The following is a 14,248-nucleotide window of genomic DNA, read 5'->3' on the forward strand; positions in this document are numbered from 1 at the left end:
TTAATGGAGAATGGACGGATATTATTACTAGAGCTCGTTGGCCGTTGCCTTTCATAATGGCAGAAGTAATCCTATCCGCAGCTTCTCCACAAAGGAGCTCGGGAGAGCAACAAACAACTATGATGAACAACAATGTTTTCTCTATGAGAGGACCGGCTGGTCTCTCTGAAGATGCATGACATAAACCATCCATTTAAACTAACTGCAGACATGAGTTTCAAAGATATTGTGATCGGTTCACAAATGAGTGTCCACAAGAATGTTTTACAGCTTTTGGGATGCTGCTTAGAGACTACACATATAACTATAGTTTATGAATTTGTAGGCAAAAAAACCTTCTGTAGCTGTATTTCTTCTGATATTAGTGGACCACAACATCAACAACTACCATGGAAATGCAGGTTGAAAATTGCAATGGATTAGCCAATGCAGTTGCATATCTCCACACTGCACTTTCCAGACCTTTTATCCATCCAGATATTCGATCTTCAAATACCATACTAGATCAGGACAATGTTCCTAAGCTGATTGATTTTTCACTGTCTAATTCTATTCATGAAGGTCAATCACACGTAGAGGGCATCGTGGGGGTGGTGTGGGGGTGGGGGGGTTGGTGTGGGGTGTGGCTTGGGGGGGATTTGTGGTGGGGTGGCGAGTGTCAACCTTTGCACCTGATCAGGCCCTTATGGGCTACTTAACTGAGAAGGCAGATGTCCATAGCTTTGGAAAGATTCTATTTCAGCTTTTACGTGGACAAAGGCCATCATATTACATAAATGTGGATTCTATAGTGCTAGACAGTGTAAAGCACTGGGTAGAAAATAATCAGTTCAGCAGAGTAGTTGATCACAGAATAGCCATAGAAGGAATTGAGCAGGAACAGTTGCTGGATTTTACAACACTAGCCCGTGAAGGAGAAGAAAGGCCGAAAATTATCAAGGTGGCAAGAGAACTTAGTTTATTTAACTAACCTTAATCGGGCATTAAGATAATAGCAGTACTAACCTTAGGAACAAAATTCATGAGACAAGGGAGCCATCATTAAGGAGACCAACAACTTTAAGTAAAAATAAGGTTGAAGCACCTACAAGCTAAAATTTTATAAAAGAGCCACACAAAACAAGAACAATGAGAGTATTTTCCACACTCAAAAGGGGAATTAACCAGTCGTGTTTCACTTAGTCTTTCTTCTGATTTAAAAGTAGAATCCACACCATCACCCAGTATCCCTAGTCAAAGAGCTGGATTTAAATCCCGCTGTCCCCAAATGAAAAGTAGAATCAAACACCCAGCTTTCTTTAATATTACGATCCCAAACACCTATTCGAGGGAGGTATAACTCAAGCCACTTTGACTAGGATTGCAGCTTTCACTACACTTGAGATCTCCAAAGGAATATCATACTTTATTTACAGCATAATTTCATACATTAGATAAACTCCACTCTACTAAACCTTAAACCATCCTCAACTAATTAAAATCCATGGTTTCACTTGTATCAAAGTAGAATCCACTCTACCAAACTCACAAAATAGGTTAAACCACAACTTTAATTAAAAGAGGTGGATTTGCTACATCCCAGCAGAACAAGTTTGGTTCTGGATGGTTTTCAGAACACTGCTTAAAAGAATGGACTGATGCAATAACAATAAAAGAAAATATAAAGGAATAGAGAAGGATTTATTGCTTGGAAACAATACATATATAGTTTCCATTCAAAGAAAAAGGGAGAGGTAAGCATAGAAGTAAACTGGTCTTCCAACAAACAAGCTTGATGTAGCTTTGTCATGAAATTGGTATCCTCAGCTAATGGACATGTCTTTACTCTCCTACTTCTAATTAGTGGTACACAAGCATCTTGATCTCCACCACAACATCACAACAAAATTTCTTGGCAAATTCATTTCTACAATATATTTCAATCTATTAATTTTTGTCTGGTCAACCATTTATGAAGAAAGCATAACTTGATTCCCATAACCATAACAGCTGTCTACTTTGAACAATTTTTTCCACTATGATCATAACTACCATTCAACCTAAATTATGAAAATCATGCAAAGGGAGTCAGTAAAAGCATTTAAAACAGTACAACAGACTCAAGAAGAACAACTATTGATGCACTTATAATGTACCTTTAAGCCACCATACTCTTAAGTTTGTTTGATTTGCAAAGACTTTTGAACTTGAAGAAGGCTATAGTAACTTGATGAATTATACAGATGCAAAAACTCAAAAGTTCCTTGATTGAATAGCTTACAGGAAAGATGATGAGGAGTGAAAGAACCAAAACAAACATGCTTAGAGTAGAGAAAGAGAAGATGCAAATAGCTCTGGCTTGGCCATATGTCTTTCATGCTTGCATCGCATTCTTTGCAGATGACCTAACAAACATGTACAGCAAGAGCCACAATAACAGCTTCAGACGCACACATTGCCGAGGAAGGCAACATCAGCGACATTACATTCCTTCAAGATTCAGAGATGTTGCTCGTCAAAAGTCATACGATGTGATTGATAAGATCATATATTGCAAGTATGTCTAATTTACACGAAAGAAGAGGATTTTAGAATTTTAAAAAAAAAAAAAAAGAAAGAAAGTAACCAAATGTATACACCACTGCTTGCACAAGAAGCCAAAAAAATGCAACTGATATGGTGCTTTCTACCACTGCTCATTTGATCCTCAAACTTCAACTCCTACGATTGCTTATTATAATCAAGTAGGAAATTAAATAATACAGAACAAGGTATCCTGCAAACAAAGAGTTCTGCCTTAGTGCTTTCCAAATTGATAGCACTATCATTTTAAAGGAAAAAAAAAATCTAAGACAACAGAAAACAAAATAAGAAAACATAGACTAGTAGAATAAGTACATCAATTTTCTCTTCTTCTTCGAATGATTATATAATTCTTTTGACCAACGTAAAAATTAGCCTTGTGAAACAATAATAGTCAATTTGAATGAATTTTCTTACCAGTTTTGTAAACCTGCTTAGCTTACTCCAGCTAGAAATAAATTGACTTGAAATTTGGAAACCTTTTGTAGCATTGTCTCAAGAACTTGAGCAAATACTGACCTGCAAGAGAAGATAAAATGAACATTTGAAATATATACATGTATATATGCATTTGCAATTGGAAAAGGGAGAAAAAGAAAAGCTATGAATGGGCTATGTTTTACAATGGTAGCGACTCCATGTTCATAAGCAATACCTGTAATTGAGCACGACCATACTACTATGACTTAGAGTCAAAAGGAGCAGATTTTAAACTACAGTAAGCATAAAAAAGTGAAGTTATCTTTGTTTCAGCTGCATGGAATGCTTTGAAGAACATGCTGATTAGAGAGGGATGAAGGACCATCTGCAATTGTTCTGCTAAGGAGAATATTATACCTTTAAAAGGTTAGCAGAACTAGAATGAATGGTAAACCATATAACAGAGCTCAACCATGTTCTGCCCATAGGTTATCTAGACACATTAAGAGAGAGAGAGAGAGAGAGAAACAAGAATACCTGCAAGCTGCAAAATGCCAAATCAGCCTTCTTTCTCAATTCAAGAGTGCCTGCAGGCTGCATAATGCCTGATCAAGGAGTAAAATAGTGCCTTCTTCCTCAAGTTAATAGGAAGGAATTAGTAACCACTTTGAACATTTACAGATCATAAACCTTGTTTGGATTTATTGCACAAATGTTGGCTGAGAAGAAGTCACTTCATATAAATGCTTTGATAGTCTTCACAGTTTCTGAGAAGTGCACAAAAAGATTCACCTGTTGAATTACTAGACAACAGATCCACTAGCATGGCTGCTGTGGAAATATATGCAGAAAATCCTTTCTTAACCATTTCATGAAGAATTTGTGCTACCCTCGATATGTCATTGTTTTGAAGACATCCTTGGATCATCGTATTATAAGAGCAACTATTTGGCATGCAACCATCCACTTCCATTTTCCTAAGCAACTTATATGCTTCATTTGGTAGCCCTTCTTTACACAGACCTTTAATCATTATGTTATAAGTGTAAACATTAGTATGTAATCCTCTGACTGTGAGTGCATAAAATAATTTCCTTGCAACTTTAAGTTGCCCAACTTGACACAAGCCATTAATTAAGATATTATAGTGGACAATGTCAGGTTCCAACCCACTGTTCTGCATTACATGAAAAAGTCCCAATGCATCATTAATTTGACCATGCTTGCACAAGCCATCTAACAAAGTAAAGTAAGTGATCTTGTCTGGTACCGTGCCATGTGCACCCATTTCTTTGAAAAGTTCTTGTGCAGCCGAGAGTCTCCCTATCAGTGACATGCCACTTATAAGAGTGTTGTACGTAACAGTGTCAGGTATTGATCCATTTTGAGTCATTTCATGAAAAAGTTCCACTGCCTCATTCATCCTTCTAGCTTTACAGTATCCATTGATCACAGTGTTGTAGGTAAAAGCATCCACACCATAACCACTACTAACCAGAAAATTCAGAAGTTTCCTAGCCTCATCCATTTCACCTCGCCCACAATATCCATTCATCAAAGAATTATAAGTAAACATATCAGGCTCAAAACCTAGCTGAATCATTCTTTCAATAATATCTTGAGCCTCTAAAACCCTACCCCCTTTACAAAGTGCATCAACCAAAATATTATACGTGACGACATCTGGTTTGCAATTGTTAGCCACCATTTCATTCAATAATCTTGTAACCACCTTCCACTGACATGAATTACACATTGCATGAATTAAGGAATTATAAGTGACAACAGTTGGTGGAATGCCTTTACCTTTCATTTCTGAGAAAAGCTTCAAAGCCTCAGCTGCATGCTTATCCTTACAAAGGCCGTCAATGATGATGCTGTATGTTGTAGTGTTAGGTTCACAACCTCTTTTCTTCATAACCTTTAAAAATCTAATAGCCCCATTAGTGTCACTTATTTTACAAAGACAGTTTACTATGGTATTATAATGGATTACATTAGGCTTATATTCTTCCTGAACCATGTCATTAAACAACCTCACAGCTTGAGCTACTTCACCTCCAATACAGAGTCCATTGATCAAAGTGAAGAATGTTACGATACTTGGTTGAATACCCAGCTTCAACATTTTCCCAAAAACAGAAAACCCAAAATCCAGACGATGCAAGCGGCAAAAACAATTAAGCGAGATGTTAAGAGTACAAACATCAGGATGAATTCCTAGTAATTCCATTTGTCTAATAAGAGAAAGAGCAGTTGGGTAATGCTTCATTCTAACAATGGCCCCTACTAATTGATCAAATTTCATAACAGAAGGACGTGGATGCATACCTACCATCTGATAAAACTTGTTTAAGGCATCATCAATATTATCAAACACATACTCGGATTTCTTGCGATGAGTAGTAGAGAAATAAGAGTTCTGGAAATAAAAGAGAGCCCTTTTCTTATTTAAAACAGAGAAATAATTGAACAACGTGAAGGGAAGAGAATTGACAGATTTGGGGTTACCCGATTCCAATTGTTGAAGAAGATCAAAGGCAGAAGAAGAGAAAAGAGAAGCGCTTTTCCAACCCCTCACCATCATCAAGAAAATGCCAAGTTCCAACTATCCTTCAGTAGTCGGATACGAGACCCGCAACACTCCAATGATGAATCGGACTCAAAACTTGAAATTCGGACTCACATCCAACCGACCCGCTCCATTTAAGTCATACATTATTTCTAACAGCGGGTTCGGGTCAGGTCAACTTACCAGTACTATAAATTAAATTCATAACTTAAAATTCGAATCCTTTAAACTTTCTTCGATATTAGACAGTCTTGAATTTGGGTTTATTTTGAATTCAGAAAATTTTTTAATTCAAATTATTTGTGTTGGAGTTTGAGTCATTTTCAATAACTTCAGGACTGTTTTAGATATTATGTTAGTTATTTCTTTTAAATTATGATCAAATAAATAAATTTACTTATGTCAAGTTAATATCAATAATTAATTACTGATTTTTTAGACATAATTTATTCAATAAGATGAGATATTCTGAGCCAGATAATAATATTAATTTATTGTATAATTTCTTGAGGTTGAGAGGTATATAAATTATAAGTTAAACCTAATAAAAACCCTTAATGATTGTGTAACAGCGTATTTTCTATAGCATGTTTCATGCAAGCAAATTGCAAATCCTTCATACGCAATCCTTTTAAATATTTTTAGAGTACTTTGGAGTAATTGGTAAATCTCAGTATGACCAGAAATGAAGGACAAGAATTTGCCTATTTATGAGAGAATTAAAATGCCAATAAGATAATTATTTGTATTAGCTTAAGGGGCTTGCTTGGCTTGATGAAGGATGGAAGACACTTTCGAATTGAATTATAGATTTGATAAACTTAATAAGTTACAGTACCCATGGTCTACTAATATTTTGTCACCATAAAAATAGAAGCAAAGACTTCCTGGTTATTAAAGAAAGTGAACAATTTTAAAATTTAGAGAAAGTTCATCCTTCATTAATGATACCTAACCGCCTTAAATATAAGAAAAGAAAAACCACTCCTTAAAACATGTATTAAGAAAGGAAAAACTATCAAAGAGTAGTCACCAACGTGAACACATAGCAAATAACTACTGGTTCATGGGTACATGGTTTTAAACCACTAATGAGAACATGTCCATGAACTCAACTTACATGAAAGGAAATAACTACCTACAACAAACGGCCAAAGTCTGCAACTCTCTCCTCAATTTCAACACGTCTTTGAAGTTGAGCTTGGTTGGCTCACACAGCTTTCTTACAGGTTTGTTTTTCAACAATCTTTGTCATGAACAACGCCTCATTACAATCTTCTTTCTCCTCAACGGCTACAGTCTTTTTTTCATTGCATATACCTTTGTTTTGGCAAACCTTCTCAATGTACCTCATTTAATTGCAATATCGACATTTCACATTAGGAAGAAACCAGCAAAATTTCTCTATATGATTTTGTTTTCTGCAATACGAGCATGGCTGAAGCTTAGCCTTAGCTTTCGTTTGTTTTCTATCATTGTTTCTTCTTTCATTCTCCTTGTCTTGGTCATTCCTCCTTTGACTAGTGTCCACTTTTTTGTCTCGACTCCTAACCATCTAGACACTCTCCACATGTTCATCATTTTGAATGGCTCATCTTTGTTGTTGAGCTTGGAGGACATTCACAAGCTCAGTAACTGTCAATTAAGCAATGTCTTTGGAATCTTCAAGTGAGAATATCTTAACCTCAAATTTTTCAGAAAGACTTACCAGAATCTTGTTCACGATCCTGCATTCAGTTAAATTTTCAATCAACAATCTGAGTTGAGTGACCAACTTTATAATATTGTCAAAGTTAGACCAGCAACTCATGTTTTGGTGTCTTAAACATGTTAAATACGATTAGACACAAAACACGTTAAGATTAAATACGAACACGACACAAATAATATTTGTGTTTTAAATCTAAAATATGTAATATGTATACGTTTAATAACCGTGTAACACGACATGACACGATTAACGCATTTGTTAAACGTGTCAATATATGACACGACATGATTAATAACACATTTAAATAAAAATATTTATAATTAAGTATAATTTTATTATTTATATTTAAAATCAATAATTATAAAAATTAATTATAACAACATAAAATAATAATATCAAATATAAAAAAAAAGTTCAAATTTAAGATTTGGGCATAGTATAAATACATTATTATCTTTATAAAATTTAAAAAACTTATTAAAATAATTGTTTAAAATTATTTAAGTAAAGTTAAAATAAATTTTGACTATTAATTTTTAATAAGTTGATAAACGTGTCATGTATATATGTTTAAACACGATTAAACACGTTTATATATGTTTAAAACTCGATAACATGATTAATTAAATGTATTACTCGTGTCTCATACATTAAGACATAAAAATTTTTATATCTTAAATGTATCGTATTTTTATATCTTAAATGTATCGAATACGATTAGATACAAAACATGTTACGGTTAAATTCAAACCTGTTTAACTTTGTGTTTTCACTTGTTATGTTAACTTGTCCTGTCTAAAATTACAAAATCTAGTCAGAGTATTCCTTAATGTTTTCTTCATCTTTCATCCTCAACATCTCGAACTCTATATGGAGATTCAAGACTTGCATCTAACAAGTGCTCTTGGTGTCATGAAACTCCTCTTTCAAGTGATCCCAAGCATTCTTAGGCGATTCAGAAGTCATTATTTTTGTGAAAATAACATTTGACACAACTGAATGAATGTAAGAAAAAGCCTTAAATCTTTTCGCGACTTCTTCGTTGTATTGCTTCATTTGCGTCACTGTGCGGTTAGATCTCTATTCTGGTGACTCATCTCCCACCTCCACAACCTCCCGTAAATCAAAAACTTTGAGATATATCTCTATTTTCACGACCTAAATGGCATAATTTTCTCATGTAAACACAAACATAGTAATAACATTAAAGCTTAAGGAAGCTAAGGTTAAGGTGCTCTATTTTAAAAGAAGTTAAGAACAAAAATTTCCAAAAAAAATTGTTGGTGATTTTTTACTTTCTCAATTTCTTAAGATCCTTTAGGGAGCTTTGATAACATGTTAAAATTGAGACAGAGGTCACACTTCATTAATAATCCCTAATGGCCTTAAATACAAGAAAAAGAAAAACTACCATCTAACACATGAAGAAAGGAAAAAACTACCAAAGAGTAGGAGTCAACATGACCACATAGCAAATAACTACTGGTTCATAATTACATGATTAAAAACCACTAATAAGACATGCCCCTGAGCTTAATTTACATGAAACTCCCTGCAGCGAACTGTCAAAAGTGTGCAACTCTTCAAACTTGACCCCAATTTCAACACACAAGATAAAAGAAAAACAACAGTCGCCATTACTTCTATTTGGACTAACAGATATTCTCAAGTGTTTCATTTGCCAGATGCCCCAGCACTTGGTTCCAAAGCTTGCTAATTCTGGTTTTGCTGCGCTATCAATTCACTAAATATATAAAAAGAACAAAAATAAAGAGGAATTTAGTCTTGTCACCAATGTTATCAAAATTTTTTGAAAAACAAACTTTACTTTTTCTTAATTATTCTGTTAAATCTTCCAATATATTATGTTTAAGAATGAGGAATTCGGCCACTTAATCTTAATTTATTTGCAGCATGTTAATTTCGCTTTAACTTCGTATAATATTTCTCCTTCCATGCTAATCAGTACATATAATAAGTAGCTTAGTTCCTTATGCAGACCATGCTTGGGGAGGGGGGTTGTCTCCCTCTGCTTCGTCCTGCAATACCTCCATGTTAAAAGGGTAGTTTTTGTACATTTGTCGATTAATGAAAGCTTAGAATTTGCCTTTCAGAAAAAAAAATTTTTTCTCCTGCCATGTTTTGTCTCTGTTATGCTTTTCCTTCTTTTTCTTTTTTAGTCCTTTAAGCAGTAAGTATATTGGGCTGAAGCTTCTGTCTATTTGTGAACATTTTCAAAGCCAGCTAAAAGTTTAAGATTAGGGGTCTGCCAGTGCCAAAATATGAGCCTGTTTAGGTTGGTTTAACGAGAAAATACTTAAAATGAAAATTATGGTGAATATGGAACCATATTCAAGAGAAGTTGTTCTTGGAGATTCAAGGGGTCATGGGAAATGGAGAGAAGTTGGAAAAGATGCCATATCTTAAAGCAGTGGTCCTAGAATTTTAGCTTGTATGTGTGGCATATGTATGTACTGGATATTGCATTCTGGTATGCTTCACATGCAGGATATGTTCTTCTGGTGTGTGGATATACAAGGTTATCTACGATGGGGCTGTTTCTGGAAATTGCTCATAGGCAGGGCATGCTTATTTCTGATGTTTGCATAGTTTGGATTGTTATGTGGAAGGGGTCATGTTCTGATAAACTTGTGATGTTATCAGTTACCAGCAGGATATATTTGAGTTGTAACGTGTTATTGGAAGGGTGTGATGTAATCTGTGCAATGGCTTTAAGCCAAGATGCATGTCCCTTCGATATGAAATGAATTGGCATATCAAAAAAAAGAAATGGTGAATATGGAACCAACCGTAGAGCCTGAGTGAGCGCAGCGGCTTTGGCGAAATCATTGTTCTCTCGTGCTTTTAGGATTTGAAACATGATGCAAAGGCGGAGTCTGGTACAGGCACTCTGTTTCATAATGATCATCGTCTCGGCATGAAGATTTCTGCATTCAGATTCAACGGCTTCAAATTTTTCTTTAACTTTTCTTTGCCCCTCTTTGATGCAAATCTGTTGCTCCCTAACCTCCTCCATCTCCACTTTTAACTGCATTAATTTGGTGACCATTCTTTTGTTCACGAACCTTCTTTTCTGCTAGCACAAAAAGAAGTGTATATATTAGCGTGCATGAGCCAGGATCAATGACAATTAACGATGATGAAGAGATAGTTAAGTTAAGCGGGAACAACAACGATTTGGTTTTAGTACATATCAAGTGGTATAAAAAGAAAGGGAGACTAGAATTTTGGGAACCACAGGTGGCCAGCTAGGGCCTTGGTGCTGGTCTTGTTTCTTTGTACAGGATCCTTTCTCAAGGAGTGAAGTAACGGGCCAGGTGTTTCTTCATCAGTGAAAGGTACGTTGGTTTCCAGCATGCAGCGTTTTTTCTTGAAAGCACATACCAGGGAAGGTTGCAGAACTGCTAACTCAGAGTGCTTTTCTCAACTTTAAGAACTTTAGATGACATCTTTTGTGAGTTTGTTTTTAGGACCTCTCCTGCAAATCTTAACGGTGCTAATATAGTAAGCTAGGATTTTACAAAATCATGTCTTTAGCATATGTAAGTTTCTCCATCCAAAAACAAGCTATGTTAGTATCTTAGGAATGGTTCAAAGCAAATGTACAGTTGAAAGCCCTCAAACCAGGGCTTTTGTTCATGCCATTATCAGTCTCTTGCCAAATAAGGCTGAAGACTGGCAATGGCATTTTGAAGGAGGCAATCAATGAAAATTGATATGCTTTTCAAAAAAAAAAAAAGAGAGAATTATATATCCTGCAAGACTATAACAATAAGAGATGATAACAAGGCTTAACAACATCAACTTTCTCTTTACCCAAACTCTTCTTCGGGATGATTGGCGACGCCTCCGTTCAGATAATGTAAAGAACTTGACCCAGCGTAACGCCTTTGCGCACCCTACTCTCTCTCTTTTTTTCATATAATATTTGTTAACGTTGACGAGTAAAGTCATTGCAACCTGCCAAAAGAGAATCAATTGGGCTCTGGTGAGATATCCCAACCTTATAAGTGTTTATATGGGGGAAACCATCTTGCTTTTTAAAAGGTGAAATAGAGAGCGAGAGAAAATCTTGTACACGATGAAAAAGCTGGAGGAAACTTGGAGGAAAATTGGAGGAAGACCATAGTTTTGACAAATTAACAGCGCTTCAGATTCTGTCTGAATCTAAATCCTCCGTACCCATTGTGTCTCATAAACCTTGTCAAGTGTCTATTATTTTATTAAAAAATATAATTAATGCATTAATAATATATAATTTTCGTATACTATCATATCATCAATCCTAACACCACATTAAAATTTAAAATGGTTTTGAGATTTTATTAATTTTTTATTTTTTAAAAAAATACTTTAATATGAAGTACAAGATTTGGTGACTTGATTATGTGTGAAAACAACACATTATTAGTGTATCAAATATTAATTTATTTAATTATTAAATTAATACATATTTCATTTTTTTTTCATTTTTTTACCTCCTTTCTCTCTTCACCTCAACTTGTAACATTAAAAGATAAAAAAAATAAACAAGGTATCCAACGAAAGATCCCTCCAATCAGTGCATTGGAGCTCTTGATTTTTTTGTTGCAAGAAAACAGAGTTAAGCTCAATAGTATTTTTACATTTTGAATATTTAATTTATTAATTAATATATAATTTCTTACCTAAAAAGCTTAATTCAAAACTTTTTCTCAATTAAAAAAAAAAAAAAAGCTGCATGATATTTTCGAGTAATTGGTGTGGATTCCTTCGGGCATCGTGGCTTACATTTTTGTACAAATCTACTTGGCGCCCAGATGGAGACTGGTGGGCGACTCGCGCGCGATATCTTCGGTTCATCGTGCGATGGTCCAACACAGAGAAGAGAAACGCCCGATTGTCTACGTTACTTATTGCGCGGCCCATTGGCGACAAGCCAACCCAGCAGCTTTTGGGAGAACCAATTCCATTTTATATTGCGGAGTTAAAGCAATCAACGACATTACGTGACATTTTGATTGATCCATAGACAATGACCACTTTGGAAAGACTTTTGCTTGTTTTGAAGTGTTATTTTATTATTGACTAGAGACTTGATAACTCGGCGTACAAGGCAAGGAAAATTCTTTCACACGCCAACAACAAAAATCTTTTATTTCCCTCGAGTGGATTTATAAAATTGTTAGATGTTCATTAGATTACAGCTAAGAAAATTAATAAATTAACATAATTATAATGTGAAGACATATTATATATATAACTATAAATTTACTTGTAGAGTTTAAAATTTTCATCATTAATATTTAGAATAATAATCTTACTAGCTAGCTAATTACTCTTTATGCTTGTCATGTTTCATTTTTTGTTAATAATTTTTATCTTTACTAATTAAGCATGTTCAATGCACATAGAGCACAACTTACAATATTTAATGTAAAAATTTAATATTAAATTTTTTTATGTTTTTATCTCTTACAATATCTTATGTGAAAATTTTATTTTATATTTATTTATATTTTAATTTTATTTTAAAAATAATCATTAATTTAGTTCATATTATAATTACTCTTCTTATAAAATTTTAGATCTACTATTACTGGATCCTCGATCTAAAGTCAATTCTTCAATTAAATCATTTGTGCAATTGATTGGAAAAAATCCATGTTAACCCATCGAGCTTATGAAAAAACCAGTGATCGATTATTTTAAAGAAAAATTTATTAACTCCATATGGACTTGAATAATCTAATGATAGAACCGGTACCCAAGATTCAAAACTTTGAACTCGTCAATTGTCTGGTCCGGTTCCGATGATAATGACTAAATATTGCAATCACTGCAAAAACTTAGCTAATCTAATTGTTGAATGGTTCAAGCCAAAATGGTGTTAATGAAGGAGGTTAACCTGATTAAATTTCTTGATATGTCTTGGTAAGCACGAGAAAACAAGGATAATGGAAGAAGACAGAAAAGAGCCTGTATGTTTAGCTAATAGGTCCAATAAGGAGAAAATGACAGCCTTGTTCTGAGAAAGCAATACATTGCTGGAACTGGAAGTTTCATCTTCAGACACTTCATCCATTACATTTTTTATTTACTGGGAAAATAGAAAGAGTACACACAGACAGAAGAAGAAGAAAAGAAAATGTGACGAGACAAAGCCTTTGGAAAGTATTGGAGGAGCATTCTACTAAAGGCTGCGTCCTCTTATAGATCACTAGATTATGGTTCGTGTGTTGCACGCGAGTTTCTTTTTATATTTTTTTAATATTTTTTTTTCTATTACCTTCACGTGGTCAGAGAAGAAATCTTTTTGAGACTTTCTTTCACTTGTGTAATAGATTATTGTACGGTTAAGCACTTTTTGTTTTTATCTCTCTAAGTCTTAAGGGTATTGTCACTTTCATATCCAAAATTCATAAAAAAAAAAAAACCTTCTAATTATATGCCTAAACATTGCTTTGTGCTTTTTTTTAATAAAGGGTATTAAAAAAAATTAAAAATTTCTATTCAAATCCTACCGTACGTTCACATTTTTTTACATCATAATTTAATTGGGAATATGGATTTTGTCATTAATACTATTTAGAAAAAAAATACCAAATAAGATGTTATACAATTGGGAGGATTTTGACTTGAACTAAATAAGTAAATTATTCAAGATAACATAAAATTTTCGGCTATTTTCTTCATTTATTTTTATTCTCCATTTAAAATTTTTTTTGTTATCTTAAACCCATAATTTTATCCATGTGTGACAAAGGACAAACCTTTGAATGAAAAAAAAAAAAAGACATCAATTTGAATCCTAATCATAAAATTAGGGATTTAAATAAAAATTTTTGAACTTGGATGACCAAAGTGAGCATACTCCTAAGTTAAGGGACCAATAGGATAGTATGGTATTGAAGGGTAATCGTGCGATAGTCATATGTTAAAGATATCAACGTAGGTGGGACGTAATAGATTCTAGACAACTT

General features: G+C 34.0%; 3 protein-coding genes across 3 annotated transcripts; 1 reads left to right on the forward strand and 2 right to left on the reverse strand.

Annotated features, from left to right (window-relative positions):
• Nucleotides 4-2,546, forward strand: LOC18599291 (non-functional pseudokinase ZED1). Its single transcript, XM_018121001.1, is given in 6 exon segments — nt 4-48; nt 50-134; nt 209-415; nt 418-572; nt 680-940; nt 2,256-2,546. Coding segments are annotated over 6 exon segments (1,044 nt in total).
• On the reverse strand, nt 2,068-6,396 carry LOC18599290 (pentatricopeptide repeat-containing protein At1g62930, chloroplastic). Its single transcript, XM_018121002.1, has 6 exons — nt 6,393-6,396; nt 5,494-5,558; nt 3,520-5,404; nt 2,980-3,081; nt 2,606-2,755; nt 2,068-2,469 (listed from the first exon to the last, which is right to left on the reverse strand). Exons 1-3 carry the CDS (start codon nt 6,394-6,396, stop codon nt 3,713-3,715), a joined length of 1,761 nt encoding a protein of 586 aa, XP_017976491.1. The 3' UTR covers nt 2,068-2,469; nt 2,606-2,755; nt 2,980-3,081; nt 3,520-3,712.
• On the reverse strand, nt 8,597-11,305 carry LOC18599293. The gene is made up of 3 exons (XM_018120685.1): nt 11,103-11,305; nt 10,076-10,359; nt 8,597-9,009 (listed from the first exon to the last, which is right to left on the reverse strand). The coding sequence occupies exons 1-3, from the start codon at nt 11,238-11,240 to the stop codon at nt 8,979-8,981; spliced, it is 453 nt and encodes a 150-aa protein (XP_017976174.1). The 5' UTR covers nt 11,241-11,305; the 3' UTR covers nt 8,597-8,978.

Source organism: Theobroma cacao, chromosome 5 (genome assembly GCF_000208745.1).
Source record: "Theobroma cacao cultivar B97-61/B2 chromosome 5, Criollo_cocoa_genome_V2, whole genome shotgun sequence".
Classification (NCBI taxonomy): Eukaryota; Viridiplantae; Streptophyta; class Magnoliopsida; order Malvales; family Malvaceae; genus Theobroma; species Theobroma cacao.

What these genes read in the sequence shown, in the direction of transcription:
- LOC18599290 (XM_018121002.1), bottom strand. An exon ending in TCTTCAACAATTGGAATCGG is followed by an intron (nt 5,405 to 5,493) that starts GTAACCCCAAAT and finishes TTTTATTTCCAG; the next exon opens with AACTCTTATTTCTCTACTAC.
- LOC18599293 (XM_018120685.1), bottom strand. Translation starts at nt 11,240, where the DNA reads ATGACTTTACTCGTCAACGTTAACAAATATTATATGAAAAAAAGAGAG. An exon ending in CATCCCGAAGAAGAGTTTGG is followed by an intron (nt 10,360 to 11,102) that starts GTAAAGAGAAAG and finishes TTGTGCTAGCAG; the next exon opens with AAAAGAAGGTTCGTGAACAA. An exon ending in GCGCTCACTCAGGCTCTACG is followed by an intron (nt 9,010 to 10,075) that starts GTTGGTTCCATA and finishes TTATATATTTAG; the next exon opens with TGAATTGATAGCGCAGCAAA.